Source organism: Aquarana catesbeiana, linkage group LG07 (genome assembly GCF_042186555.1).
Source record: "Aquarana catesbeiana isolate 2022-GZ linkage group LG07, ASM4218655v1, whole genome shotgun sequence".
Taxonomy (NCBI): Eukaryota; Metazoa; Chordata; class Amphibia; order Anura; family Ranidae; genus Aquarana; species Aquarana catesbeiana.
The window spans coordinates 84,547,022-84,573,270 of record NC_133330.1 but is presented as its reverse complement, the minus strand read 5'-3'; the positions used below and the strand labels follow the sequence as shown (position 1 = coordinate 84,573,270).

At 44.4% G+C, this 26,249-nt stretch overlaps 1 protein-coding gene across 7 annotated transcripts in view; it reads left to right on the top strand.

Moving 5' to 3' along the window:
* IQSEC1 (IQ motif and Sec7 domain ArfGEF 1) overlaps window positions 1–26,249 on the top strand; it is a 1,490,190-nt gene that overhangs the window by 1,041,921 nt on the left and 422,020 nt on the right. For all 7 annotated transcript variants that reach the window (XM_073592398.1, XM_073592399.1, XM_073592395.1 and 4 more), the window contains one exon: window positions 23,323–23,379. In XM_073592398.1, coding sequence (XP_073448499.1) covers window positions 23,323–23,379 — 57 coding nt within the window. The remainder of the gene's footprint in view (window positions 1–23,322; window positions 23,380–26,249) is intronic.

Sequence of the window (26,249 nt, the reverse complement as noted above, 5' to 3'; positions counted from 1 at the left end):
TGTGGCGTTTAGAGAAATGGGTTTCTTGAAGAGCCACTATGCTGGCTTTTAGGGATGCGAACGTTTGAAAGGCTTTAACTCGCTTATGTGGGGAGTTAAGACCCTTAACATTTAGGGTAAGTATATTAAGCGGTGCCATAGATGGGTGCATGGAGAGCTAGTATCAGGGGATACAGGGCCCATGCGAGCCGACCGACAAAAGAGAAAAGGAAAGGTAGAGGTAAAGAGTAGGAGAAGGAAGAGAGAAAGGAGAAGAGAAGGGAGTGCATAGGGTGTAGGGCACGCCACTGAGGTCTCCTCCTAACGGGGAGGCAATAGATCAGTAACGCCCGACTAGTAAGTGCACCGACTCTGCAACCAGAGAGCCAGTCAGAGAGGGGGTGCACCATAGAGGGGGAGCGCAATGACTGCTCCCCGCCGCAGACGGGGATATTAGAATCAGTTTAAAGTCAAAACCTTCAATACTGCAGTTAACGTTAGGGTATTAACCCGAAAAAAAAGGAGGGTAAAAACATATGAAATAATGACTGTAAATAATTAACAGGTGCATATACTTATGTTTTTAAGGTGCCATTCCCAGAAGATAAAATTATGTAAATGTAGGGGGGTTAAGTGGGGACGGGGGAAGGGGAAGGGGGGGGGATGGGGGAAAGGGTGTGGGGAAAGGGAAGGGGGGGAAAGGGGGAATGGGGGAAAGGGTGTGGGGAAGGGAAACGACAGGGGGAAGGGCGTGGGGATGAAGGGGGGGAGGGGGAGGGAGGGGGGAGAGAAGGAAGGGAGGAGGGGTGTAAGGGAAATTGGAGGGAAGGGATATAGAAAATAAACTAGTAAATCAGATCTGATATAAGTTGTATACAAGATATAGTATAGAGGAAATATGATTACTATATTATTATAATACTAGGGTGGGAATGGCGGAATAATGAGATTAACCTGGCTTACTAAGTGCGGGCCAGTTTAATCGTACTTAAGCTCATACAGCTTGTGAGTACATTATAAAGGCAATTAGTAAAGCAGCATTAAAGTAAAACAATAAAACAGTAAAACAATAAAATAACTGAACCTGAGCAGGCCCTAAAGGGCCTGGGAGTCCTGTAGAAAAGTCATGCAGGACGCTGAGTTAGCACTCAAACCGAGCAATGTCAGCAATGTCCAGCAGATCCTGGTCGCAGATGTGTTCTATGCAAAGTCAGTCATTGCGGGTGCAACCGAGGATCTGGAAAAACAAAGGGAGAAGATAAGAGAAGAAAATTATCTTCCTGGTTGTCAGCGGAGGGCTTGAGATTTCGGGCTAGGATGGTAGTTTCCAGATGATCGTGCTGGGGTTCCTTTTCGGATGGACAGTGGGTCAGGATTATTCCTCTTCGGGGTCGTAGTGTATGGCTGGGAAGCAGATCTGGCTGGTGTGCGAGGAAGTGATGTTTCCGATTGGCGTACCTGGGGCGACAGGTGAAGAGACTCAAGCAAGCGCTGCAGTGAGTCAGGGGTGGTGCAGGTATGTTGCTGCCCTTGGTAGGAAAACTGTAAGGCAAATGGGAATCACCATGCGTATTTAAGTTGATGTTGTTGTAGTATCTGCAGCTGTGGCTTCATAGCACGACATTTAGCAATGGTGAGGGGTGCTAAGTCAGTGAACAGTTGGTAATCATGGCTCTGGAACTGAAGGGAGTTCTTATTTCGTGCCGCTGCTAGTAGTTGTTCCTTCGTGCGGGAAAAAATGCAGCTTGACAATGATATCTCGCGGCGGCCCATCGGTTTGGCGACGGGTGAGTGCCCTGTGGATTCTATCAAACTCAAGGCGCTCGATAGGTATAGAAGGCGCGAGCTCCTGAAACAAAGCTGTGGTAAACGATTGTAAATCGTCTATCGCCTCCGGTATGCCTCGAAGGCGCAAGTTGGACCTGCGAGAACGGTTTTCAGCGTCTTCCAAACGTGATAAAAGCATAGCGTTTTCTTCACGTAGGGTAATTTGTTCCTTGGCCTGTTCATGTAAGGTTAGTTCCATATCGTCAACCCTGGTTTCTAGGTCTGCTGTGCGTTGACCTATCTCACGAATTTCCCGTGTCAAGTTATTAGTGATCTGGTCAGAAGTTGCCTTTAGGGCCTTATGGAGCATAGATTCCATTAGTCTAATAAAAGCAGTTTGTGACATACCTGCTTGTGGTATGGAAGGGGAGCCGCCTGGATTAGATTGCATGTCTGTCTCTTCCTCACTGTCTAGCATATCTGAGAGCAGGAGAGGAAGCCGCTTGTTCAGCCAGAGCTCGGGCCTTCGCCGCCATCTTGGAGGAAGTGCGGGCCAGCGCTTCTTTTATGGGTTTTGGCTTTGTTTTGCCACGATGACCCGTTAGCACCATACCGGAGGAGGCACTGGTATGTGGGGAGGTGATCCCTGGAAAACGGGAGCTGAATTGCTGGTTCAGAGGAGCGTTATAGTCCCGAGTGTGCGGCGGGGAGTGCGGAGCTTCACAGAGAGACGTCTGCCATGTAAAGCCGCGTACATGTGCCCCCGCAAAAGTTTTTTTTTAACCTTAAAGTATAACTAAAGGCAAAACTTTTTTCATAGTTTTGGACAGAGTGGAGAGGGGTTAGAATGCCAGTTTTAGTTCTGTGCCTCTGTTGGAGAGCTTAAAGTGTTACTAAACCCACAACATTAAAATCAGTCTGTATATACAGTAAAGCATGCTTGATACACTCACTGTGAAATCTAAGGGGTTAATTCTCAGCATTGTGTAAAAAAAAAAGCTGTTTGATCCTGTCTTCTCTGATCTTCCCCTTCTTTTACTGTCCCCAATCCATCTACTGATAGTACAGAGTCTTTGGAGTCACTCTGCACATGCTCAGTTTCTTGTGTATTGCTAGAGAGGTTTTTTTTTCCTTGGGAGGGTACATGTGATCAACACAAGGCCAATCAGCACTGTCCAGACAGAGGGTCAGGGATCCTGCAGCCTCATAGAATAGTCAGAGTAGAATGAAAACTCCTCCTTTAACCACTTCCCGCCCGCCCTATAGTGGATTGACGTCCGGGAAGTGGTTGTGTTATCCTGACTGGACGTCATATGACGTCCAGCAGGATAACATGCCGCAGCGCGCCCCCGGGGGCGCGCATCGCGGCGATCGGTGGAGCGGTGTGTCAGTCTGACACACCGCTACACTGATCTTGGTAAAAAGCCTCCGGCGGAGGCTCTTTACCACGTGATCAGCCGTGTCCAATCACGGCTGATCACGCTGTCAATAGGAAGAGCCGTTGATCGGCTCTTCCTCACTCGCGTCTGACAGACGCGATTAGAGGAGAGCCGATCGGCGGCTCTCCTGGCAGGGGGGGTCTGTGCTGATTGTTTATCAGCGCAGCCCCCCCTCAGATCACCACACTGGACCACCAGGGATCGCCACTAGGACCACCAGGGAAGGGGCAACATGTGGATGGCCAGGTATGTACCCCATGGCCATCCACATGTGCCCAGTGTGCCCAGTCAGTGCCAATCAGTGCCCACAAATGGGCACCGATTGGCACAATTATGTTGCAGTGATGCCCAACAATGCCACCCTTAGGGGCATCACTGCAAACAACCAGTGCCGTCAGTGCCACCCATCAGTGTCCATTCATGCCACCTGTCAGTGCCCATCCGTGCCCATCTATCAGTGCCCATCCATGCCCATCTGTGCCAACTATCAGTGCCACCTATGAGTGCCCATCAATGCCACCTATGAGTGCCCATCAATGCCACCTATGAGTGCCCATCAGTGCCGCCTATAAGTGCCCATCTGTGCCACCTATGAGTGCCCATCAGTGCCGCTTACCAGTGCCACCTATCAGTGCCCATCAGTGCCGCCTATCAGTGCCCATCATCAGTGCCCGTCAGTGCCACCTCATCAGTGCCACCTCATTGGTGCCACCTCATCGGTGCCCATCAGTGCCGCCATATCAGTGCCAGTCAGTGCCCGTCAGTGCAGCCATATCAGTGCCCGTCGTTGAAGAAGTAAAACGTACTTATTTACAAAAAAATTTTAACAGAAACAAAGAAAAACTTGTTTTTTTTCAAAATTTTCGGTCTTTTTTTATTTGTTGCGCAAAAAATAAAAACCGCAGAGGTGATCAAATACCACCAAAAGAAAGCTCTATTTGTGGGAACAAAATGATAAAAAATTTGTTTGGGTACAGTGTAGCATGACCGCGCAATTGTCATTCAAATTGCGACAGCGCTGAAAGCTGAAAATTGGTCTGGGCGGGAAGGTGTCTAAGTGCCTGGTATTGAAGTGGTTAAGCTTTAACCAGACACTGATAGAAGTCACAAGACTGCTATATACTGCTGATGAGAAAAGGTATTTAGCAGTTTATATCTACTAAAATAATAATGCATTTCCATGTTCTGTGTCCTGTGGGAGACCAGATATAGTGAATGCAGGGTCTTGGTTTAGTAACACTTTACCCTCTCTATTTCTTGTGTTTACCATTATCATTGAAAGTAAAAGAAAATCCCAAATTTTGGGTTGTCCCCAGAAAAGTAATAGATGGGAATTTTTCCTATGGGGACACTAGTTCTGGTGACCTGAGGGTCCCAAAGGAATGCCTTTAATTTGCAGAGATTTCCTCTAACTTCCTGTTTGGCTTTGGGACGGGAAGTGAAGGGAAATCTCCGTGATGGGACACATGACGAAAACAAATCTGACAGCCCCAGTACCTTGCTCTGTAAAAATGGAAAAAAAGAGTTTTGCGTATAGTTCTACTCTAATGCATTCTCTAAATACTCACCTGAGCCTGATTTTGTTTCAGCACTGTGCTCCCTCATTACTGGACTCAGTGAGAGCTGTCAATCAAATCCAGTGATGAGGTAGCGGGGGCATGGCAGAGCCGCACTTTGTCAATAGATGCACATAGTGTGGCTCAGGAATGAGCCCACATGAGTAACCCCCATCAAGCGGCTTGCTAGGGGGGTACTCGGAAGGCAGAGTAGGTAAATAAAACATGTTTATTATTTTAATTTAAAAAGTGCCTTTAGTGGCACTTGAAGCTGACAGATGGAATTAGAGTACAGCTAATCATGTATGTGTGATCTTATGGTGATTCCTGCAACAGTTTTTCCACTAAACATAAGCATTTTAGTTGCAAAAGAGCTCCTGTTTAGGTCAATAGAGTAGGAAGGAGATTATTTTCACAGTGAGGTATATGTGATATAAATGCTGATCATGTACTGCTGTATGTGTTTTGTCCCAGATCTCATCTGTACAAATAAGAGTGTATCCTCCCTTGCCTTCTTCATGGATGTATTCTATTTTGTATTCATTGAATTGTTACATGACCTGCTTGGGCTCTATAAATCTCTATACAGAATATAGTAGCAGGTTTTATGGCAGATTTCATGCAACAAATGATATTCTGGAGCAAAAATAATATCTTTTTTTAGGTGATGGTGTTAATTGGCTAAAACATGTAGATATTATTTTTTGCTCTGCTGATCTATGATTTTATACCTTTTGCTTCAAGCTTTTTTTATATTTTCCTTTCTAGGATGACAACACCTTACCATCCCATGTTTCTTGTGTTGTAACAAATATAACAGATATCTGGTCAAATGACACATTGTTTGCATATATAAAAAAAAAATCATTTTAACAGAGTTTCCAATTTGTATTTTTCTTCTTGTTGTTTCAATAAGTAGATTAGTTTAAATGATTATTTTTGGCCCCTATAAAGCAGTGGCCCCAGCTCTTCTCTCAAAAAATATTTTCGTTGCCGAAATTAACACTATTTTAGTTGACTAAAATATAACTAAAACTAAAATAGCATTTCAGTCAAAAGACAATGACTAAACCTAGATCAAAATTTGATGTCAAAATTAACACTGCACTACCACATAAGAATAAGTAGGGGGGCACCTACTAAGCTGCTGACAGAAAAAAAATAAGAAAAAGGCTTTTCTTATTTTTTTTTCTTAATATTTAATGTTGGTGATATATTCAGGTTATATGTGCAATGGCAATACAGCTATTAGAGTTTACAGTTTATTGGGTTTTTTCATTTTAAAGTTGCACTTCTGTTTGTCAAAAAGCAGTATGTTTGTTTATGAAACTTCCAGTGGCAGCTGGTGGTCAATTTTTTTTTGGGGGGGCGACATACAGCTGGGTCCCGGGTTGGACGGGAAGGCGGCAATCCGTGGTCTTACCTTCCAATGATGAAGTGGTGCTGGATTTGAGGTAGGGCTCCTCGAAGCGGCTGTTGCTCCTCGCTCCAGCTTGCCGAGGGAAGAGCTGGGGCCATTGCTTCTCCTCCTGGCTGAACAGGTAGTGGGTCCTGAGACCTGATTGGTCAAGAGTCCTCAGCCTCCCTAGTCAATCGGATCTCATTACCTGCTTTCTGATTGGCTGGGAGGAGAAGCAGGAAGACATTTGCGAATATTATATAATTTAATATAATATATTCGCTCATGTAACACAACTGGGTGGACTCAGGGCACAGTGCTCTGCGCCCCAGAGCCCACCCTTTTTTGAAGCCAATTAGAGCCTCGGGTTCTAATCATGCGTGTCTAAACAAAATGGAGCGGCCGCCACTGGAAACTTGGTTTTATTTATAAAGTATATCACAACAGCTTAGTGCCAGTTCACATCAGCATGGCTTCAAAGTCATGGAACTTTGAAGCCGACATCCCTGCGTAACTTCATCACGGCTTGCATAGGATTTCTTTAACAGAAGTCAATGCAAGTCATGACGAATCACCCCAAAGTAGTGCAGGAACCTTTTTCTAAGTCTGAGCGACTTGTGTCGCACCAATTAGAGTGGTTCTATTGCCGTTAATGGAGGCATGACTTGTCATGAGACCTTGTCGCATGGCAAGTCACGGCAGTGTGAACCAGGGCTAAATCTGTGTCTGTATTGCATATTCAAACATTAATACCATAAATAATAACATGTTATTAGATTTTTACTTCAGGAGTATATCATGAGTTCGGCAATTCTAGACTAATGCTTAAATAAAGCATTAGAAATCTAACTAAACCCATTCGATTTTAGGCGACTGTAATGTACTGGTAATTTTAGTCGACTAAAATGTACTGGAGAGGCCCATTTACACTAGTTACAATTACCTGTATTTTTCCTCATAGAACAATGTAGGTAAGTGCAAAGACACAGAAAGCAATTGTTTTCTGCGTGTCATGTTCAGAACACTGCACTTCCAGAGCACTACAATATTATGCAAACTTTTGCATAATATCACACTACTCTTCATGATTCCGCATGACACCGTACAGTCAACGCGGCGCACCCGCTGCTGTGCAGTGACATAAATGAAGTGTCTGTACACTTAATATAAAGTTTAAACAAAAAAATGGAGCAGTGTGATATAATAAACTACACTTCACATCACCTCTCCCGTACAGTTCTGCAATGTAAACCGGCCCATAAAATAGTGAGAGGTAGTCTGGCAGAGTAGGCTGATAATGGGAATGTGTCTTCCTCAAAATGTGTTTCAACCCTCTGATGTCCTACTTGGAAAACAGAGAGTCCAGCGTGCTGTTACCATTCTCTCGCTGTGGACGCTCGCAGCATTGTATCAATCCCATTTGTTGTGCGGTTACCCGCCTGTTGCCAGGGCAGTTTCACCAAGCTGATGGATTCCTTTTCTGTCCTTTTGTGACGTTTGCTACTTGGGACTTTGCTGTCTACTGGCAATATTGTTTGTGAGTGCATTTTTTAAATATTTTAAATAATAAATGCGACAATAATATACTCCGCTATGGGGGTACTTGTGCCAATCTTTTCTGTTTGGTCTCATTCGATTTTTTGCCTGGATCTCCCTCTCCTCTCTTGTTGGGGTTATCTGCACCATCCCCATCAGTATAAGCTGCAATTTAATTAGCATTCCAAACTACCTCCACCATTTCTCATTATTATTTTATTATTATTATTATTGTATCTGAACAGTATTTATTATTGGGACTAGTGCCTCTTTTTTACATAGCATACATTTGCAAATTTAGGAGCTCTATAGATTTACCAAAACTATAAAATTGGAGGACACACCTAATCTATCTAATCAATGTGTATCTAATCTGGCAGGCTTTTGCACTACATAGTTGATGGTAGATATAAAGGAGATTGTACAATCAGATTGTACAGTGTATGGTGTGCTTTAGAGAGATCAGGACTTCTGGGTGTGGTTACACTGAATATTCGTTCCACTTATATACTCAGTGTGTGTGTTCCATAAGTGCAAACCTGTTGCAATACTTGTTGATCCTGTCAGAAATTCAGTTAGCTGGTAACTTCCTGTATTGATCGGACATCGCAGTACCTCCGTCACACTGCTATCCCAATGGGTTTTATCTGCCCAGCACAGGTTACTTCTGTGAATTACAGAACACATACCCCCTTGTTCTGTAGTTCTAACCCACCTGTTCAAGAGTGAAAATGCTGCTCCTCCATGGATATAGTACAATTAAAGCAAACAAATCAAAAATGCAATTATTTTTCATTTTCATTTTTAATATGCAAAGCAAACACATCCATCCATTAATGTATTCGTGCTTTATTTTGTTGAGAAATAATTTTGAAAAACACCCTGCCCCTCAAGATGACCACAGCATTTCTAGCTGCGCCGATCTTGACTAAAGGCAGATGATTCATGCAGCAGCTACTTAGTTGAATCCATATGCCCTTATGCCCCGTACACACGGTCGGATTTTCCGATGGAAAATGTCCGATCGGAGCGTGTTGTCGGAAATTCCGACCGTGTGTGGGCTCCATCGGACATTTTCCATCGGATTTTCCGACACACAAAGTTGGAGAGCAGGAGATAAAATTTTCCGACAACAAAATCCGTTGTCGGAAATTACGATCGTGTGTACACAAATCCGACGGACAAAGTGCCACGCATGCTCAGAATAAATAAAGAGATGAAAGCTATTGGCCACTGCCCCGTTTATAGTCCTGACGTACGTGTTTTACGTCACCGCGTTTAGAACGATCGGTTTTTCCGACAACTTTGTGTGACCGTGTGTATGCAAGACAAGTTTGAGCCAACATCCATCTTAAAAAATCCTAGGATTTTGTTGTCGGAATGTCCGATCAAAGTCCGACCGTGTGTACGGGGCATTACTGTGAAAATCTAGAAAAAAATGTGCATAGGCAGTACAATAAAGGGCTGCTGGTACACTTTTGCAAGGTCAGGCATGCAGGCAGGAGGGCATGCTTAGCTAAGCCCCTTCTTCTCTCCCCCAGATGATAGAATAAAAATGCCCATGAAGAATTCTGGGATGTAGGACATCATATTGATTAAAAGATTAAAACCCGTAAGTATAATATACCTTCCTATCTAACGTATATACTCGAGTACAAGCCGAGTTTTTCAGCACATTTTTTATGCTGAAACCCCCCCCCCCCCCCCCCCTCGGCTTATACTCGTTTGAGGGTCCCACTTAAAAAAAAAAAATGTCCTGAAAATGGAGCTGAAAAAGGGGCGGGGCCGTCCCGCTGGGTGCCGCACATGTATCATCCCGGTGCGCCCCTGTCAGTTTCCCCTCCCTCCTGCTCTTCTCACAAGTGCCATGTGCAGAGCCTCCCCAGTGCCTGGTAGCGTGATCTCCTGCTGTGTGTCAGAGATCTGAATCGCCGTGCAGCCACTGTAACGATGTCCCACTTCCTATACCGCCTCCTGTGATAGACAGCACACTGATCCAATGCTAAGAATCATTCTGCCGTGTGTCATAGGAGGCGGGACATTGTTACAGCGGCTGCACGGCGAGTCAGATCCAGCTTTGAAACACAGCGTGACATCGCATTACCAGGCACTAGCAGGCTGTACCTGATGGGCACTGGTAGGCTGTACCAGATGGGCACTGGTAGGCTGTACCTCATGGGCACTGGTAGGCTGTACATGATGGGCACTGGTAAGCTGTACATGATGGGCACTGGCAGGCTGCATTTCATGGGCACTGATAAAATGTATATTATGAGCCACCCTAGGCTTATACTCGGTACTAGGTAGCATAAGGATTACAAATAGATAATGTTGATTCAGAGAGTAAAGTTTTACCTAAACCGGATTTCACAGATGTGTGAGAACATTGGTCTACTTCCTAATGCTGGTACTGTGCAAATCCCCCCATTTCTCTTTTTCTCGCTTTAATGTGTGAGAAGCTTCTTTATTCTTTTATTAAACTTCAAATATGTGAGAGACAAAGAGCATACAGTGGGTATATTTGGAAACAGCTCTCTGGCATCACAAACAGATAATTAAATGAGGTTTCTAGACCACCAGGTTACCAACAGAAGTTAATCAGCCACTACACTATAGCAATACCTACAGTAATTGAAAAATCTAATTTCAGAGCATGGAGGCTGTGCACCTTGTTCATAGCTCATGGTTTCATTTTTCTGTTTTGGCTGAAGTGTACCTTTTTGTATACCCAACCAATAATCTTCACCTTACAGTACTCTATGATGGAGATACTGTACATTAGAATGAGGTTCTGTTGGGCTATGGATAAAAGACTAACAAGCACTTCTTCTTATTCCTAACATCATCAGCTAACTGGCCATTAAATGGTCTCAATGATGCCTATTGTTTTCTATATTTATCTGAAAAGAACAAGCTGCTCAAGCTTGATGATAAGAACTCTTGACAGAGAGCTGCGGAAGACACTGCCTTTTCACACACATAATTATTAACAAGCTACAAATTTTAAGTGATAGAATGCATTAAGATATAAAACCTGCCTTCACAACCACTTTAAGGTTAATATCACACTAAGGCTGGGTTCACACTGGTGCGCCGTTATAGCTGTGGAGATCACATGCTATGTCTGTGTGATGCGAATTCAGCTATACATATTGTTTGGCTGAATTTGCATTGCATTCGCACCAAAATGGTGAGGGACCCTTTTTTTGTTCCGCACTGGAATCCGATCACATGGCTGTTCACACCCATGCGATCTGATTCCTGCACCATATGACAGTTTGCACTGCGATATGCGATCCAATCTGGGAGTGTCATTAACTTTCTATTGACACCCGCAGTGGTTCGCATAGGGCAAGGTGAACTGCCTGCGAGTTCTATGCTATTCGGGAACCGGCACTGGAAATGTGCTGGTGTGAACTGGCACTTAGTGTCTTATATAAGACAGTAGGAGACCTTTACAGTATTGAGAAATGCCACTCTACCAATGTGGCGCTACATTTAATGACTGCCATGCTGGGAACCTGTGGTGGTGGAGAAAGTATGTGTTCCCAAGAGAGGTAGAGATGCTTTTCGTCTCCTGTGCTGGAGGGAGGTTTATTGGATTTTCCAACTGCAGACCTGTATCCCCTAAGAACTCTGAGAACTTTTGTTTTGAGTCAAAACTTATTGAAAAATTGCTCTTTCAATGCATACAATAATTGCATCCAGTGAGTGTAAGAATATACATGTTATACAAATTGCATCGAGTATCCATAGTACATGAGCAATACCAGAAGGCAATACAGATATTGTGATTTTTTTTCAACTAAAACACCAACTACCACTTTCAGTCCAACTCTAAGAACTTATTGTGGGATGTCACTCATTTCTGTGAGAGACAATGGGTCCAATGCTTATGTCCCCTCCTGTGCAGCTGATGATCTCCATCAATCCTCCATTCCGATGAGTTTGGTAGGTTTACATTTTTATTATTTGTTCATTTTTTTTTTTGTGGATTTTAGGCATGGAATGGGAGTCTGTAGAGTTGTTCCTTTTTTCTTTTATTGATAATTGGCTTTTAATGTATTCATGTCTCTGTCAGGTGTTTATTGTTATATATGACCCTGAATATATGTTTTTCTTTTCTGTGCATTGTGCCATTTTGGATGTTTTTAATTCATTGGGTATTTTTCTATGCTTGTCAAGCAGGGGTCATTTGTGTCATTTGTGTTGATTGAGTTTGGCTGTGAATGAGTGTGTTTTCCCCTATTTTAACACTGGCCTCACAACTGACCCCTCATTATGATTATGCACAAGATATGTAAAACGTGTTAACCTATCGGTTAGAATCCTGTGACTGTACCTGTCTTTACTACAATAAAGAAGTCTATCTATTTTAACACTGGCCTCACAACTGACCCCTCATTATGATTATGCACAAGATATGTAAAACGTGTTAACCTATCGGTTAGAATCCTGTGACTGTACCTGTCTTTACTACAATAAAGAAGTCTATCATTGGTTTCCCGTTTTGGTGTTCGGCTGCTTACTTCAAGTTTCCTTCTCTTGTATAACACTCGATAATGTTTACCCTATAATACTTGATTTTCTCTAAGCAGAGGCTTGAGTGTTTATCTATCACCCAGCAGTATAAAAATTGGAGGTCAGTGGTGAAATGGATAAAGATGTCCAACACAGTTTATAGGCTTTCTGTATGAACTATTTTCTAGATAATATTTGTGATGGTCATTCCAGATGCATACACAATTGTGGGTGACTCAGGTTAATGGGCATTCCACTGGTGCTTCTTCCATTTGAGCCACAGACAATGCAGCCTGCTTTCTTTTTTGGGGTTTTCTACAAGGGAATTTTTGTTTCCCAAACGTAAAGGTTTCCAAGTTGCCAGATCACACCCAAGATATTTGGCCCCATGTGCTTCTCCAGTGGTCCTAACCATCTTTGCACTCTTGATGTCTCTGTGGAGTTAGTCAACCTCCTACCTTTGCTGAAGTAACCAAATTGCCTCCAGAATAGGTGTTTTTTTATGGAGAGTATGACGTGATACATGTCCACACAATTCTAGTTTACCTGTGAACTTTAGTTAATAGATTAGATTGTGTGTAGAATGAAAAGCAGCAAGTCCTTAATTAAGTCATCAGTTGCACATTATGATGAGGTTCCCATAGGAACACTTTCTTTTAAGGTGCTCTTTCCACATGGAATACCACCATTTTTTTCTTCTCATCCTAACCCAGCAGAAGAGGAAAGCTTGATGACTCCCAGAGGGAGTAGGGTCAACAGCACAATTTGCTATTCACCCACTTTGTAGAGAGATCCATTATATGATCTCTCACCCTTCAGGTTTCTTCTCAACCTTGCCACAACATAGTCTCTTTTGACTTTGGAAATCTACCAATCACAGATGGGGTAGGCCAAGCATGGAACTTCTTAAGGAAATTAATGATTAAGAGAAGGGGGGGGATTTGGGACTTTGAGTGAGATGTGTGTTTGGACAAAAATAGATATAAATGGATAAATTGCACAATAAAGAGGAAGTTTATATATATAAATGCACATGGGACATGGTGCATAGCAGATATGATGAACTTCTGGGCATATAATAGACATGAAATAAAAATGCCATTATTGCACATGATACATAAAATCAAAAAACAGAGTATGATGTAAATGCATGATTGAATGAAAAACTGCATTTAAAAGCATGACGTGTTTCGTGGATGAAGTTTCACTTCTTCAGAAACAAGTGCAGAGTGCGTAGCTATAAAAAAAATTTCTCAAATGAAAATTATATTAAATAGGGATGTAAGGTGAGAAGAAAACCAAAAACCCCAGAGTTACTTACATATCAGCTCTAAAGTTGGTTATAAAATGCTAAAGCCTGATGGTTGAGTAAAGCTGGAAAATATCCCTGCCGGGAGCTGTGGGGGCGTATAACTGCGGGCAGCCAAGGCGGACAAACACCACAATCGAGGGGAGAGATGGGAGGTGTCCATGGTGAGTTGCATAGAAATGCCTGCAAATGTTCCAATCTGTATGAATGTAAAATTTGAGTGGTCAATGGAAAATATAAAGTTGGACAAGGGGCATAGAGCATGTAGTGGTGGGGTGAATGTGAGGGTGGAGGGAGAGAAAGAAGTGTAGTGAAGACCACCAGAGACCCTCACACCAGAGCAAACAAAAAGTGATGGGGTAAAACATGCTGAGATCACGACAGACCAATCCTGTCCAGAAATTCAGGAACTAACTGAGGTAACGAAAAAACAAACAAAAGGAGCCCCAAAGGGGAAGTGGTGGAAGTGAGTGTAGCAGGTAATCCCAGTGCTAGTGACATGGCTTCCATGTGTGATTGTCACGTACCTGGTGGCGGAGCCCAGAGTGCAGGGGATGGCCTCTCATGTGCCTCTGGCTCAAGAACTCCTGATAGAGGAAACAGGGACTCGAGAGCGCAGTGGGCCACAAGTGCCTGGCAGGTGGCAGGTGTCTCTGTAGTACAACTGGAGCACTGGAACAGCGGACTGTAAGAAGATACACCGGATAGATGTCAGGAACACTGGAACCACTGGCTGTGAGGAGAAGCACTGTAGCAGGCAGGAACTCCAGAACAGCAGGCAGCAGGGAGGTGTTCTGTAGTTCAGCTGGAGCACAGGAACAGCAGGCTGTAAGAGGGTGCACTGGATCTCTGGCAGAAACACTGGAACCACTGGCTGTGAGAGGAAGCACTGTAGCAGGCAGGAACTCCGGAACAGCAGGCAGCAGGGAGGTGTTTTGTAGTTCAGCTGTAGCATGAGCATAATTAGACAGGCCGGGTGAACACTGGCGGGCAAGCAGGTACCAAACGGAGGCAGAGGAGTAGTCAGGATACAGTCCGGATTGGCAACAGGCAGGTAGCAGATAACCGTAGGAAGAGGCAGGAGAATAGTCAAACAAGCTGGGGTCAGGGACTGGCAGCAAACAGGAGTAGTCAGGAACAGGCCGGGTAAACAGGAAGCAGGTAGGCAGGTATTCAGGTAGCTTAGGGTCACAGGGAACGCTGTAGACCGGACAGCAAGAAAGCATGCTGACAGGCTCCTTTAAATAGGCCTAATGGCGCCAAACGCTGTCACACTGCACGTCCGCGCGCATCCGCGCGCACTCGTGCACGCCTGTGTACCGATCGCATGTGCCCGTTCGTACCATCGTGCACCCGCGTACACCCGTTCGTACTAGCGCGCACCCGCATGCGTCCGTTCGCACCAACGCGCCTCTGCGCGCGTCCTCTGGCTCTATCAACAGTGGTTCTGTTAACCGATCTTCTGCCAACGGCTGTGCTAACAGGACTCCTTTCATGACATTGCCCCCCCCCCCCCAAGGGGCAGCCTCAGGATGCCCAACTGTGCCATCTTACTTGGGTGAGACCTTTTAAAGGCAAGAATCAGCCTTCCACTTTACCAAAAACTGGACTTGGTTACGTCTCTTCCTGCAATCCAGAATGGACTCAACCCCATATGCAGTTTCTCCGTCAATGATTACAGGTTCAGGGGGATCGACCCTCCGGTTGACAAAAGGATCAGGAACAGTGGGTTTGAGTAGGGCCACGTGAAAGACCGGGTGGATCCGGAATGACTCCGGTAACTTCAGTTCATAGGCCACATTATTATTCTTCCTAAGAACTGGGAAGGGACCCACAAATTTAGGGCCCAATTTCTTGGAAGGACATGCCAATTTTAAATTCAAAGTAGACAGCCAGACCTGATCCCTGGGCTTGAGGTCAAGCTCCCCCCTTCTCTTCTTGTCAAACACCTCTTTGTTGTAGTTCTGAGTCCTTGCCATAGTCTCCTGCAGAAGTTTATTATTTGACTCGAAGAAGTTTAGATTCTCCTGAAAAGCTGGTACTGGGCACTCCGGAATGTTACTGGACAGGAACAGGGGATGGAAACCATAATTTGCAAAAAACGGTGATTGCTTCATGGCAGAATGGACAGAATTGTTATAAGCAAATTCGGCAAGAGGTAGAAGCGGAGCCCAATCGTCCTGGGAGAAAGAAGAAAAGCAGCGCAGATACTGCTTCAGCGTCTGATTTGTTCTTTCCGTCTGGCCATTTGTTTGGGGGTGATAGGCAAAGGAGAAAGAAAGGTCAATTTTCAAAGATCCACAGAGCGCCTTCCAAAACTTGGAAGTAAATTGCACCCCCGATCTGAAGTAATGTTTGCAGGAATGCCATGAAGCCTCACCACTTCCCTGATAAATGTCCTTGCAGTCTCAGCAGCAGTAGGTGTGCCCTTCATTGGTAAGAAATGAGCCATTTTGATAGTCTATTCACCACTACAAAGATTGTAGTATAGCTTTCAGAAGGTGGCAGCTCGACAATAAAATCCATGGAGATCATCCTCCATGGCTTCTCCGGGACGGGTAGTGGCTTCAACAGACTCCAAGCCTTACATTTGCTGCCCTTGTTTTGAATGCAAGTGGCACATGCTTCCACATAGTCCCTGCAATCTTTCCTTAACTGCGGCCACCAGAATGTGCGTTGAAGGAGTTCAGATGTCTTGTGCACACCGAAGTGGCCGGCCAACATGTGGTCATGACAGGAACTAACAACTGCCGCTCGCAACTCCTGGGGTACGAAGATCTTATCTTTGAACCAAAGAAGCTCATCTCTGGACTGTAGAGCTGAATCAGGTGGAGCAGAGGCATCCCTAGAAGCTTGCTTGATCTGTGAGAGTAGATCCCCTTGGAGCAGCAGGAAGTTTCCTGAGGACAAGATGGTGTCTGGAGATGGAGATGCTTCAGGACCGTTGTACATTCGTGACAGTGCGTCGGGCTTGGTGTTCTTTGATCCGGGGCCATAAGTTATGTGGAATGAAAATCTGGTAAAGAAAAGTGCCCATCTGGCCTGTCGGGGTCTTAATCTCTTGGCAGTCTTTAAATATTCCAGATTCTTGTGATCTGTATAAACAAGAATTGGATGAGCTGCTCCCTCCAGGAGATATCGCCACTCCTCAAGTGCGGCTTTAATCGCCAACAATTCTCGATCGCCCACATCATAGTTCCTCTCTGCTTTGTATAATTTGCGAGAAAAGAAAGCGACTGGGTGCAAAAGAGCCCTAGGCCCCTGTCTCTGGGAAAGTACTGCACCAACCGCTATTTCAGAGGCGTCTACTTCCAAAATGTATGGTAATGTGAAATCAGGGTGCTTTAAGACTGAGGCTGAAACAAACAGATCCTTTAGCGTTGTGAAGGCTGCCTGAGCTTCAGTAGACCAATGGAACTTAAGACCCTGCTTGGTTAAGTTTGTAATGGGAGAAATGATGGTTGAGAATCCTTTGATGAATTTCCTGTAGAAATTCGCAAATCCTACAAAACGTTGGATTCCCTTCTTGTCGGTGGGAGCGGGCCAGTCAAGAATAGCAGAGACCTTCTGAGGGTCCATCTTAATACCCTCTACAGAGATAATTAGACCAAGGAACTGGATACTCTCTTGCTCAAAGACACATTTCTCAGGTTTGGCGTAGAGGCCATGTAGCCGAAGTCGGGTCAAGACATTTCTGACATGTTCACGATGCTCAGCTAAAGAAGAAGAAAAAATCAGGATATCACCTAAGTAGATAATAACAAACAGGTCAAGATAGTCTCTGAAGATGTCATTCACAAAGTGTTGAAATGTAGCAGGGGCATTGCACAGTCCAAAGGGCATGACCAAATATTCAAAGTGCCCAAATCGGGTACGGAAAGCCGTCTTCCATTCGTCTCCTCTACGAATGCGGACAAGGTTGTAGGCACCACGAAGATTCAACTTGGAGAACACTACTGCAGACCCTAGTCTTTGAAAAAGTTCTGGCACCAAGGGCAAAGGGTATCGGTTCTTAATTGTGATTTTATTAAGTGCCCGATAATCCACACAAGGGCGTAGAGAATGGTCTTTCTTCTCCACAAAGAAGATTCCTGCTCCTGCCGGGGAAGTGGAGGGTCGGATGAACCCTTTCTCCAGATTGTCATCAATATAAGTCTTTAATGCCCCTAGTTCTAGTTCTGACAAAGGGAAAATCCTCCCAAAAGGAATCTCTGCCCCTGGAAGAAGTTCAATTGGGCAATTGTATGGCCGGTGGGGAGGAAGGGTCTCAGCCCCCTTTTGACTGAAAACGTCCAAGAAGCTGTGGTTGGCTTCAGGTACAATTCGGCAGGTTTTGGTGTCAGTTTCCATGCATAGTAGGGAAGAAGGAGCATCGGTGACTTCTGGTAGACAGTGTTGCTGGCAGTAGGAGGATACGAACTCAGTCTTTCCCGAGGTCCAATCAATTTGCGGGTTATGTGCCTTTAGCCACGGCATGCCTAGTATGACGGGGAATAGAGGAGACTCAATGACATCTAGACACAGTAGCTCTTGATGAGTGCCGGCAATGGTGGTATGCAGGGGTACAGTCTCCTGAGTTACTGGCCCTGATCTGATGGTAGAGCCATCGGCCAAATATACAGAAAGTCCTTTCACTCTGGGCCGAAGGGGAATGTGATGTCTGGAAGCGAAGGACAAGTCTATGAAACCGCTGCAGGCCCCGGAATCAATGATAGCGCTGGTTGGTAAATTCCCTCCTGGGAGCTGTAAGAGAATCGGAACAGCCAGATGAGAAACGTCATTCAGTACAGCAGGGGTAAGAGCAGGGGAAATAGAAAAACACTTACAAAGCTTTGCCGGGCATGTCCGTACAAAATGTCCAGATTCCCCGCAGTACATGCACAGGTTACCAGCCTGACGGCATTGGCGCTCTTCAGGGGTAAGTGAAGGGCGTAAGAGGCCCAACTGCATTGGTTCTGGAGTATCAGAGGCAACGGTGGTTGAAGCTGGAGAAGCAGAGTGGGAAGAACTAGGCACACGGGGCAACATCCAGGCAGGGCGAGAAGGACCAGAGGATCGCTCCGTACGCCGTTCCCTCAGGCGTCTGTCTATCTGGATAGAGAGGTCTATGAGACCCTCTAGAGTCTCTGGAATGCCCACTCGGGCCAGTTCGTCTTTTAGAGATTCTGAAAGGCCCATACGGAACTGGTACTGTAAGGCAGCATTATTCCAGTTCGTGTCGGAACTCCAGCGTCTGAATTCCGACACGTAGTCCTCCACAGGCCTGCGGCCTTGTTGTAGAGCATGCAGGGCTGCCTCTGCAGTGGCAGTTAATTGAGGATCCTCATATAGCGATCACATGGCCTGAAAGAAGTCGTTTAAGGTGTCAAGTGAAACATCCTTCTTCTCTAGAAGACGATGGGCCCAGGACTGGGGCTCGCCTGACAACAGCGAGATCACGAACCCCACTTTAGTAGCCTCCAGAGAAAAAGTCCTTGGCTGAAGGGCGAAAAAGAGTTCACATGAATTACGAAAAGTCCTGAATTTACTCTGGTTACCCAAAATTCTTTCAGGCGTGGGGACCCTGGATTCAGGCGGCATCATCACCACTGAGGGCGCAGCAGGAGTCCCGGAAACAGGGGGTGAGGATGCTGCTAAAGCTTGGATTCGGCCTCCCAGTTGGGTATAGCCCTCTTGTAGGTTTTTTACTGCTTGGGTAAGTCCAGCAAGATGACGGCAGAGCTCGTCCATAGGAGAGGCTCCCTGCGTGGGCTCGGACATGGCTGTCTGGTACTGTCACGTACCTGGTAGCGGAGCCCAGAGTGCAGGGGATGGTCTCTCGTGTGCCTCTGGCTCAAGAACCCCTTATAGAGGAAACAGGGACTCGAGAGCGCAGTGGGCCACAAGTGCCTGGCAGGTGGCAGGTGTCTCTGTAGTACAACTGGAGCACTGGAACAGCGGACTGTAAGAAGATGCACCGGATAGATGTCAGGAACACTGGAACCACTGGCTGTGAGGAGAAGCAATGTAGCAGGCAGGAACTCTGGAACAGCAGGCAGCAGGGAGGTGTTCTGTAGTTCAGCTGGAGCACAGGAACAGCAGGCTGTAAGAGGGTGCACTGGAACTCTGGCAGGAACACTGGAACCATTGGCTGTGAGAGGAAGCACTGTAGCAGGCAGGAACTCCGGAACAGCAGGCAGCAGGGAGGTGTTCTGTAGTTCAGCTGGAGCATGAACAGAATCAGACAGGCCGGGTGAACACTGGCGGGCTAGCAGGTACCAAACGGAGGCAGAAGAGTAGTCAGGATACAGTCCGGATCGGCAACAGGCAGGTAGCGGATAACCGTAGGAAGAGGCAGGAGAATAGTCAAACGAGCCGGGGTCAGGGACTGGCAGCAAACAGGAGTAGTCAGGAACAGGCCGGGTAAATAGGAAGCAGGTATTCAGGTAGCTTAGGGTCACAGGAAACGCTGTAGACTGGACAGCAAGAAAGCATGCTAACAGGCTCCTTTAAATAGGCCTAATGGTGCCAAACGCTGTCACACTGCACGTCCACGCGCATCCGTGCGCACTCGTGCACGCCTGTGTACCGATCGCACGTGCCCGTTTGTACCATCGTGCACCCGCGTACACCCGTTCGTACTAGCGCGCGCCTGCATGCGTCTGTTCGCACCAACGCACCTCCGTGCGCGTCCTCTGGCTCTATCAACAGTGGTTCTGTTAACCGATCTTACGCCGACGGCTGTGCTAACAGGATGCCTTTCATGACAGTGATCCATAAAGTGTCCAGCATGAAATGTGAGACCATGCCTCCCACAAGACTGAAGTATATACTAATTCACATTTTGTCTTTATTAATAAATTGGCACCAGACATCAAATAATAACCGTGTGCAGGTTACAAACTCTAAACAAAACATTTACAAAACCAGGAGACAGGAGGACAAGAGTTTCTTGTTCAAACAAGCGTATTGTCTAAGACAAGTGACATCAAAGAGAGTTGGAAAATGTTTTTGCTTGAATGTAATGATACATTAGTGTGAGGTGGAAGAGGTCGGTTTTAAAGTGGTTGTAAACCCCATTCATGAAAGTTTACCTAGGCACATATATTTGTAGTAGTATTATTATACAGGATTTATATAGTGCCAGCAGTTTGCGCAGCACTTTACAACATGAGGGCAGACAGTACACTTACAATACAAATCAATACAGGAGGGATCAGAGGGCCCTGCTCCTTAGAGCTTACAATCTAGAAGGGAGGGTCTCCTTTATCCCTCTCCAAAGCTCTAAGTGCCTTTCTGCTACTCCATTTCTCTGTTGTCGGCAGAGTCACTTCTGACAAGTTCTCCAACAAACAAGAAAACAGTAGCTAAAAATTTGTGTCGGGGCGGGAGCTCAGAGGTAGCTAAGCAGAGAGATGGTCTATTCAGACTAAAGCTCTGCATGTTCCTTTGTTCCTCTGCCTATGTGGAGTTGGGGGTGTGTGCCTTTCCTCCAATCAGCTCTCACACAATGTAAGCCCAGGCTTCACACAAGTGGCGGCCGGTGCTCAAAGCTTTGGGGGGATGGAGCAAACTAACATTACTCCCCCCATGCGCGGGAGACGAACGGCAGCTGTTACCACCCCCTCTCGTGAGAGACACGGATGGCAGCGATTGTATGGCACACCCCCCGGCGGATGCCTTACCTTATGGAGGCAGGGGGAAAGAAAAGTCCGGTGTCTTGAGACACGATTGGCCAGGGATTCCTAAGACTCCCTGGCCGATAGGGGCTTTCTGAATGGCCGGGAGGAGAATGAGGGAGACAACAGCGAATATTCATTCACTGTTGTCACACAAGTGGGTGTGCTCAGGGCGCAGTGCTGTGCATCCCAAGCCCACCCTTTTTTGAAGCCTCTGGCTCTAATCACGTGCTTATAAAAAAAAAACATTGGAATCCATGCATCCGCCACCCCGCATATAGATTAGGGGGTCAGATGCATGGATAGTGGGGCGGCGCCCCTGTGCCTGTAATGGACGGGCCTCCACACTCACCTCTATTTTCTGCTGAAACAGGAAGAGAGATTTGCAGGATCTGCAACTCTTCAAAGAATGTAGAAAGGGAAAGGCAGCAGATATACATGTAAAACTTGTGTAGGAGGATTTGTTTCGTCTTTGTGTATCATTTGAGGCTATTCATTTCACTGGGTATAGGAGAGGGTTTACAACCACTTTAAGGGATTCATTTTAAAAGTTTTTTTTGTATATTTTTTTCATAACATTAGGGACAGTGGTCACCTCTCCAGTTCCAGAAATTGCATAGTACTTAGATATTTCCGAATAATTCAATTTTTGCTGAGAAAAACACTTTGTGCAGATTCCTACCTTTTCTGCTCTGAAGAAAGATGTTTGTTGGATGTCTTTTTGGATACTGACTCTGAATGGGAGTAACTTTTTCATTACTTGATCTGCTGTTGCACTTGCAGGGCTGTAATGAGAAAAGTGTCAGGGTCTGCATACCTTTAGAAGTGATTAACCCTTTAGGAGTATGTCACTAAAAATGACATTTTTGATAGAGGGTGCCTAAAATCTAAATCAGCGAGCCAATCACTCTAGCAGGAAATTACATTTCTGAGGGCGTTCTGTACACTAATTGTGTATAGAATGCCTCCTGGTTGCTATATCACATTGAACGGTACAGAAAATGTCAGCACTGTAGATTAAAAAAGAAAATTATTTTTTTAATAAGTCAATTACAAAATAGCTTCTGTAGCAATTGTAAATGCTGTATTATTTTTTAATTTGCTACTTTTTTCCCACGAAAGTTGATTAAATATCTCCATAGTAGGAGGAAAATATCCTCCTAAACAGTTGTCATTATTGGAAGATTTTCCTATAATACTATTTTTTGACAGTTGCAAAATGTTTGTTTTCCCATCACTTTTATGTTACCAGCAAAAATAGAAAGTATGACCCTTCCCAGTAGAGATACACACTGCAATAGAAACCTGAAAAGGTTTTGAAAGGAAAGCAAAGTAATTTGAATGCATTTCCAGGTTGATCTGATGTCACTATAGTGACTGGCAGAGAGGGTTAGCAAATGAGGTGTGCTGGGAACTGTAGGTAGGTCTAGTAGCTGCCTTAAATAAGGTCTGGTCTGTATCAGACTGCAGGGGTACTGGGGTTTTTTTGTAGTCAAGCCCTGAAATATGATTTGATATTCTTGATTAATATATTGCATTTATTGCATAAATGCATTTTCAGCATGTCTCTACTCTTTTATGCTTTTTAGAGAGTTGAGCTTGTACTATTCCACACTATTTGACACCTTTCACACTGAATCGCAGCTAAAACCACGCTAAAGCGCCGGTCGTTTTTGCGGTGTTTTAGCAGCGCTTTAGCAGGACTGTTTCTAACGTCCCGCAAGCGCACTGCCCAAGTGTGAAAGCACTCTTGCAAACGAATGGGAGGCAATTTTCAGGCGCTTTTTCTAGCGCTAAAATGCCTGAAAAATGCCTCAGTGTGAAAGGGGTCCTAAAGAGCGTATGTTACTTTAAAATTTTTACATAGATTAGAAAATCGGCTTTGATGGTTTTATTTACATTGTGATTTTGATATGCTGTTTGGTGCATGGAAAGTATGCCGATGCTAAGGGAGCATGGAAAATGTTCTTTTGATTCTATATAGTGGAAAGCTATAGTGAGACACTATAAAAATCATGGATGCATATTTTCATGCCCTGCATAACATTACTCTTATTCTCCACTAAATCACTAAGTCACCAAGCACCTTTAATGTTTTTGGTCTTAGGTCAGAAGTCATTAAATCAAATCTGATTTCTCTTTCTTTCTCATTATGTAGTTATTACCCACGGACCTCATTGGAAGCCAGGAGCGGTTTATCTACAGAACCACAAAGGTAATGTGAATATGCAATATTCGCAGAACAGATTATACCTTTTTTGCTCTGCATAAGCCATTACTGACTTTGTTAGACTTTTTTGCTTTTTTTGTATCTAAGTTCTTTTTTTTTTTTTTTTTTTTTTTTTTTTAGTTATACTTTGGTTAAACCGATGCAAACAAACGTATTTCCTTCCCTAGAACAGGAAATTTAATGCATTTCCTACATACTGGCATCACATTAAAAAAAATCACCTTTGTCTTAATGTATTCTTTCTGTTCAATGAAAAGTGCTGACCTAAAGCTGAACTGAAGGAATATAGCCAGCTTTTAAAATGTGCTGGCTTACAGTAGGTAAGTCCAATGGGGTGTATGCCATGTCATGAACTTAACTATTTTATTTACTAATAATTGCTGAACTCCAGGAGTACAGCTATCGATGTGATTCTCGGCACTCCATCAGGAGCGATGCTGCTTTCTCCCACAGCAGCCACTCTCCCCTCTGCTGTCCATTCACAGAAGGCTTTGTATTTTGTGGTTGGGTTCACATAATACAAAACTCTCCCTAATTGTGCAAGGGGAAAGGAGGAATGAGCAGAGTGGCTGTACATTAGACAGTAATGCAGTATAGCAGCAGTAAAGATGTAAATTGTAAATGAAAGCGATAAGTCGACAAGTTGGTATATGCCTTGTTAGAATTAACCCATAGTAAGCTGGCACATTTTAAAATGGAACTAAATTCCTAGAGTTCAACTTTAAATTTGGTGAACCTTACTACATTTTAAACTCCTGTATTCAGTATGTATTTGAATTGTGCATTTACCTCCTTTGCCTGGAGTTCAGCTTTAAGCCTTTATGAATTTTTATTATATAAACTTACTTGGGAAAAATATGTATAATTTCCTCTGATTTTGCTTTAATTTAAATCTGACTTTACAGTAAATTTAAGTTACTGCTCTGTCATCTGAACAACATTATACACTTTCCTCTTGCTCCTGTGTGTGTGGCTATCTATAAAGCTGAACTCTAGGCACACAAGCGTTCATTGAAATATAGTCCCTAAAGCGGTATTGAACTCCACAAATAAAAAAAAAATACGTAGATGGTCTCCCTGCAGGTTGATTCCATGGTGTACTAGTATGCTCCATTCTCAAACATATCCCTCCAGTGCTGAGCTGTCACTGCTTCCATCCTCACCCAGTCTTCTTTCCAGGTTCACACTCTCTGGCCGCTTGAATCGCCAGGTCAAAATGACGTCACTCCACTACAGCACACAGAAGGCACCATAAATGTGGTCTAAGCTGTGCAGCTCAGATTATATTAATGCTGACAGACCAGGAGAGGCATCAATGACAGAAGAGACCACTAAAGTCTCTTTCAGTCTGAAAACCTTGCCTGCAAGCATTATATTTTTTTACAAGAGTGCATAGTGCAAGCATTATATTTTATGAGAGTTTAATACTTTAACTGCCACAAAAGATGTAAATTCACTTTGAGCAGACCAAACCCAGATATTACTTTGCAAAATTAGCAGTGATATCTTCACTGTGCTGCACATAGTCTGTGCAAAGAACAAAGATGCAGGTAGGTCCTCCTACTACAGGCTGCCTGCAGGAAACTACAGGAGGGGCAGAGACAAGACCAGTCACTCTGTACAAGGTAAGAGAGCAGCAGTGACTGGTCTTTGTTACAGGAGGCTCCTGCATCAAGAAAGTTTCACACTGGATTGCAGCACAGATCTGGAGGAAATACACAAATCACACCAAGCACCAAGTAAAAATACTCATACCTCATGTATTTAGACAATATTGTGTACCCTGGAGTTCACCTTTAAAGTGGCTATGCATAGTGATATCTCGGTGTTTAACCACCGGTGTTTTATTAAATCTACACTGGTCTGCCCTTTTTTACACCTTGGCATAGGAAAGAAGTACCAGGGTGTGTCATGTCATTCCTTGTCTTCATAACACCCTATGGCTTTTATACACAAGAGAGGATGAGGAGAAGTTCAGATGACCTAACTGTGAAAGAGTGACATATGATGCATAAAACATACACAAGTAAGTTGGTGCTAAAGTGCAAGGTGCAAAGGATGCCATGTGACACACTGCATAGCAGGGAAAAAGCAAAACTTAGCACATGGTAATATTGCAAAGCATTAAAATAAATGTTAATCCAACAAAAACGCCCCATGAGCCTCCCCTGGGCTCAAATATGAATAAACAAGATGTAGACCAGTCCCAAAAAATATGTATATAAAATACTGTTTCAGCTCCTGTGCAAAATGAAATAAAGCAATCCAAAAATGATGAATATGTGATATTCCCTTTATCGTGAACCCTGAAACAAAACTGGCAATGCCTGGCCATTCCACTGTGGTGGCACCTTAATGTGCACTAGCCCCTCACCTTTCTGCTGTAAGGATACAGCATGAACTGGATCTGATGCCTCAAACAAGGGTCTTCAGAGGGTCATTCTATGGGTAGATGCAGCAATGGATACTTAGAATGGGTACAGACAGCATCCTTTCCAGTTAGCTCGATCGGGGTGGTAAAACTGGAAGAAAGATCCCAAATAGCATAATATTGCTTAAAACTGCAGGCATGTCTTTCCAACAGGCAGACTCTACTAGTGGTAGGGGATAAGGGACTGTAAGGCTCGATTCACATCTATGCATGTTGCTTTTGAGTTTTTCTGCAGTGTTTTCTGTGGTGCTTGCCATGTTTTTGAGCAGAGTTTTTGCAGCGTTTTTACAGCGTTTTTGCGGCGTTTTGCGGTTGTTTTTTTTTTTTAGACTGTATACAGTCTAAAAAAAAAAAACGCTAAAAACGCAAAACGCGTCAAAAATGCTGCAAAAACGCTGTAAAAACGCTGCAAAAACACTGTACT